General features: G+C 48.5%; 1 protein-coding gene across 1 annotated transcript; it reads right to left on the bottom strand.

Annotated features, from left to right (window-relative positions):
• Window positions 1-2,638: 2,638 nt before the first annotated feature.
• Window positions 2,639-3,727, bottom strand: LOC139579770 (involucrin-like). The gene has a single exon (XM_071408591.1). The coding sequence runs from the start codon at window positions 3,725-3,727 to the stop codon at window positions 2,639-2,641; it is 1,089 nt and encodes a 362-aa protein (XP_071264692.1).
• Between the last annotated feature and the right edge of the window lie 1,048 nt (window positions 3,728-4,775).

Here is a 4,775-nt window from a genome sequence, read left to right as displayed (position 1 = left end):
TGTCTCCCCCCTCTGTCTCTCTCCTTCTGTCCCCCATATTTTCTCTCCCCCTCTGACTCTCTCTTTCTCTCTCCCTCTGTCTCCCCCCTCTGTCTCTCTCCTTCTGTCCCCCATATTATTCTCTCCCCCTCTGACTCTCTCTTTCTCTCTCCCTCTGTCTCCCCCCTCTGTCTCTCTCCTTCTGTCCCCCATATTATTCTCTCCCCCTCTGACTCTCTCTTTCTCTCTCCCTCTGTCTCCCCCCTCTGTCTCTCTCCTTCTGTCCCCCATATTATTCTCTCCCCCTCTGACTCTCTCTTTCTCTCTCCCTCTGTCTCCCCCCTCTGTCTCTCTCCTTCTATCCCCCATATTATTCTCTCCCCCTCTGACTCTCTCTTTCTCTCTCCCTCTGTCTCCCCCCTCTGTCTCTCTCCTTCTATCCCCCATATTATTCTCTCCCCCTCTGACTCTCTCTTTCTCTCTCCCTCTGTCTCCCCCCTCTGTCTCTCTCCTTCTATCCCCCATATTATTCTCTCCCCCTCTGACTCTCTCTTTCCCTCTCCCTCTGTACCCCTCGCTTTCTCTGTCCCTCTTTCCCCCCTCTTTTTATCTCCCCCAGCTTTCTCTCTCCTTCGCTCTATGTCTCTCTCTCTATCTCCCTCTCTCTCTCTCGCTCTACCTCACTCCTTCTCTGTCTCTCTCTACCCCCTCCCTCTCTGTTTCTCTCTCTACCTTCCACCCTCTGTCTCTCTCTACCTCACTCTCTCTCTGTGGCTCTCTCCCTGTTCCCTCTCTATCCGTCTATCTATCTCTCTCCCCCTCTCTCCCCCTTTTCCCCCTCCCTCAATTCCGCCCGTCTCTCTCTCCCTCTTCTCAATATCTTCCTCTCTATCCCCCTCCCTTCCCATCATCCCTCCTGCAAAGAAGAGGGATGCAAAAAAGGAGAGTAAAATTAAAACGGTAAAAATGTGTTAAAAGGCTCTCAGGGGTGTGAGATGTGACTAAAAATACCAGGAGGAAAAAGGAAAAGGGTACTAGTCACTCTCTCCTGGTGCTTTGATGACAACCTTGTACCTTTCCTCCTTCCTTTGAAGGGAAAGAGAGAGGGAAAGGGGGATATGAGAGGGAGCGAGAGTGGAGACAGAGATAGAGAGAGGGGAAAGAGAGAGGGAAAGGGGGATATGAGAGGGAGCGAGAGTGGAGACAGAGATAGAGAGAGGGGAAAGAGAGAGGGAAAGGGGGATATGAGAGGGAGCGAGAGTGGAGACAGAGATAGAGAGAGGGGAAAGAGAGAGGGAAAGGGGGATATGAGAGGGAGCGAGAGTGGAGACAGAGATAGAGAGAGGGGAAAGAGAGAGGGAAAGGGGGATATGAGAGGGAGCGAGAGTGGAGACAGAGATAGAGAGAGGGGAAAGAGTGAGGGAAAGGGGGATATGAGAGGGAGCGGGAGTGGAGACAGAGATAGAGAGAGGGGAAAGAGAGAGGGAAAGGGGGATATGAGAGGGAGCGGGAGTGGAGACAGAGATAGAGAGAGGGGAAAGAGAGAGGGAAAGGGGGATAGACAGAGATAGAGAGAGGGGAAAGAGAGAGAGGGGAAGAGGAAGAAAGAGAGGTGGGAAGACGCAATGATAGAGCAGAAAAGGAGAGAGATAGCGAGAGAGAGGGAAACAGGAAGGAATAGAGGGGGAAAGAGAGAGGGGAACAAGGGAACTAGGGAGGAAAGACAGAGGGAAACAAGGGAACTACGGAGGAAAGACAGCGGGGAACAAGGGAACTAGGGAGGAAAGAGAGAGGGAAAGACAGAGGGGAACAAGGGAACTACAGAGGAAAGAGAGAGGGAAAGACAGAGGGGAACAAGGGAACTAGGGAGAAAATAGATAGGGAAAGAGAGGGGAACAAGGGAACTAGGGAGAAAAGAGAGAGGGAAAGGGGAACTAGGGAGAAAAGAGAGAGGGAAAGTGGAATTATGGAACTAGGGAGGAAAGAGAGAGGGAAAGGGGATTTAGGGAACTAGGGAGGAAAGAGAGAGGGAAAGGGGAACTAGGGAGAAAAGAGAGAGGGAAAGTGGAACTAGGGAGAAAAGAGAGAGGGAAAGGGGAACTAGGGAGGAAAGAGAGAGGGAAAGACAGAGGGGAACTAGGGAGGAAAGAGAGAGGGGACTTAGAGCATCTTATTAGGTTTCAGGAGGAAGTTGCTGTCGCTCTGTTGGAGCTATAGGTCCCTACTGAAATAAACACCTGCATTCAGGTCTATTGCTGTAAATATTGTCACTGACTTTTAGCGGCAAGTCACAAGACGAATCCAACACCTGTTCACATCCTCTCAGAGCAGGTTTTAGTCCTTAAGCTGTTGCCGTCTGTAAACAACGTGACTTACTGTTGGCTGAAAGCTGTATGACTACCGTGACTGGCTCAGAGTAACATGTTGACAGCAGACAACAATCTGACCTTCTCATTCTGACGTAACTGTCTGAGGTCAAAGTTATACGCTGGTTTTAAGTTTTCAGGAGGCAATGGCTACGGAATGTTGAGTATAGGTCATATTTTCATGTAAAGAGAATGTTTATTTACAAAATGCTAATATATACTTTATCAGAAATGTTGGTAAATTAGCTTGTATTGTTTAAACTACTTATGAAAGAGATTGTTGTGTGTTTTCGCTATCTAATCATGGCCTGGGGTTGTTCAATGACAGACATCATGGCCTGGGGTTGTTCAATGACAGACATCATGGCCTGGGGTTGGTCAATGACAGACATCATGGCCTGGGGTTGTTCAATGACAGACATCATGGCCTGGGGTTGTTCAATGACAGACATCATGGCCTGGGGTTGTTCAATGACAGACATCATGGCCTGGGGTTGTTCAATGACAGACATCATGGCCTGGGGTTGGTCAATGACAGACATCATGGCCTGGGGTTGTTCAATGACAGACATCATGGCCTGGGGTTGGTCAATGACAGACATCATGGCCTGGGGTTGTTCAATGACAGACATCATGGCCTGGGGTTGTTCAATGACAGACATCATGGCCTGGGGTTGGTCAATGACAGACATCATGGCCTGGGGTTGGTCAATGACAGACATCATGGCCTGGGGTTGGTCAATGACAGACATCATGGCCTGGGGTTGGTCAATGACAGACATCATGGCCTGGGGTTGGTCAATGACAGACATCATGGCCTGGGGTTGGTCAATGACAGACATCATGGCCTGGGGTTGTTCAATGACAGACATCATGGCCTGGGGTTGGTCAATGACAGACATCATGGCCTGGGGTTGGTCAATGACAGACATCATGGCCTGGGGTTGGTCAATGACAGACATCATGGCCTGGGGTTGGTCAATGACAGACATCATGGCCTGGGGTTGGTCAATGACAGACATCATGGCCTGGGGTTGGTCAATGACAGACATCATGGCCTGGGGTTGTTCAATGACAGACATCATGGCCTGGGGTTGGTCAATGACAGACATCATGGCCTGGGGTTGGTCAATGACAGACATCATGGCCTGGGGTTGTTCAATGACAGACATCATGGCCTGGGGTTGGTCAATGACAGACATCATGGCCTGGGGTTGGTCAATGACAGACATCATGGCCTGGGGTTGTTCAATGACAGACATCATGGCCTGGGGTTGTTCAATGACAGACATCATGGCCTGGGGTTGTTCAATGACAGACATCATGGCCTGGGGTTGTTCAATGACAGACATCATGGCCTGGGGTTGGTCAATGACAGACATGTGTTGGTTAGAAATGTATCACTTGATGTTTTGATTTCACAGAGACAAATAGTCAAGTCTTTTTGCTAAATGCTATTTATCCGCCTCACTCTCAGAGAAGTGTCCTGCTGGGTTTAACACAGTAATGATATATATCCACCTCCCTCTCAGAGAAGTGTCCTGCTGGGTTTAACACAGTAATGATATATATCCACCTCCCTCTCAGAGAAGTGTCCTGCTGGGTTTAACACAGTAATGATATTTATCCGCCTCCCTCTCAGAGAAGTGTACTGCTGGGTTTAACACAGTAATGATATATATCCACCTCCCTCTCAGAGAAGTGTCCTGCTGGGTTTAACACAGTAATGATATATATCCACCTCCCTCTCAGAGAAGTGTCCTGCTGGGTTTAACACAGTAATGATATATATCCACCTCCCTCTCAGAGAAGTGTCCTGCTGGGTTTAACACAGTAATGATATATATCCGCCTCCCTCTCAGAGAAGTGTCCTGCTGGGTTTAACACAGTAATGATATATATCCACCTCCCTCTCAGAGAAGTGTCCTGCTGGGTTTAACACAGTAATGATATATATCCACCTCCCTCTCAGAGAAGTGTCCTGCTGGGTTTAACACAGTAATGATATATATCCACCTCCCTCTCAGAGAAGTGTCCTGCTGGGTTTAACACAGTAATGATATATATCCACCTCCCTCTCAGAGAAGTGTCCTGCTGGGTTTAACACAGTAATGATATATATCCACCTCCCTCTCAGAGAAGTGTCCTGCTGGGTTTAACACAGTAATGATATATATCCACCTCCCTCTCAGAGAAGTGTCCTGCTGGGTTTAACACAGTAATGATATATATCCACCTCACTCTCAGAGAAGTGTCCTGCTGGGTTTAACACAGTAATGATATATATCCATCTCCCTCTCAGAGAAGTGTCCTGCTGGGTTTAACACAGTAATGATATATATCCACCTCCCTCTCAGAGAAGTGTCCTGCTGGGTTTAACACAGTAATGATATATATCCACCTCCCTCTCAGAGAAGTGTCCTGCTGGGT

Source organism: Salvelinus alpinus, chromosome 6 (assembly GCF_045679555.1).
Source record: "Salvelinus alpinus chromosome 6, SLU_Salpinus.1, whole genome shotgun sequence".
Classification (NCBI taxonomy): Eukaryota; Metazoa; Chordata; class Actinopteri; order Salmoniformes; family Salmonidae; genus Salvelinus; species Salvelinus alpinus.
This window is presented reverse-complemented; position numbering and strand designations above follow the sequence as displayed.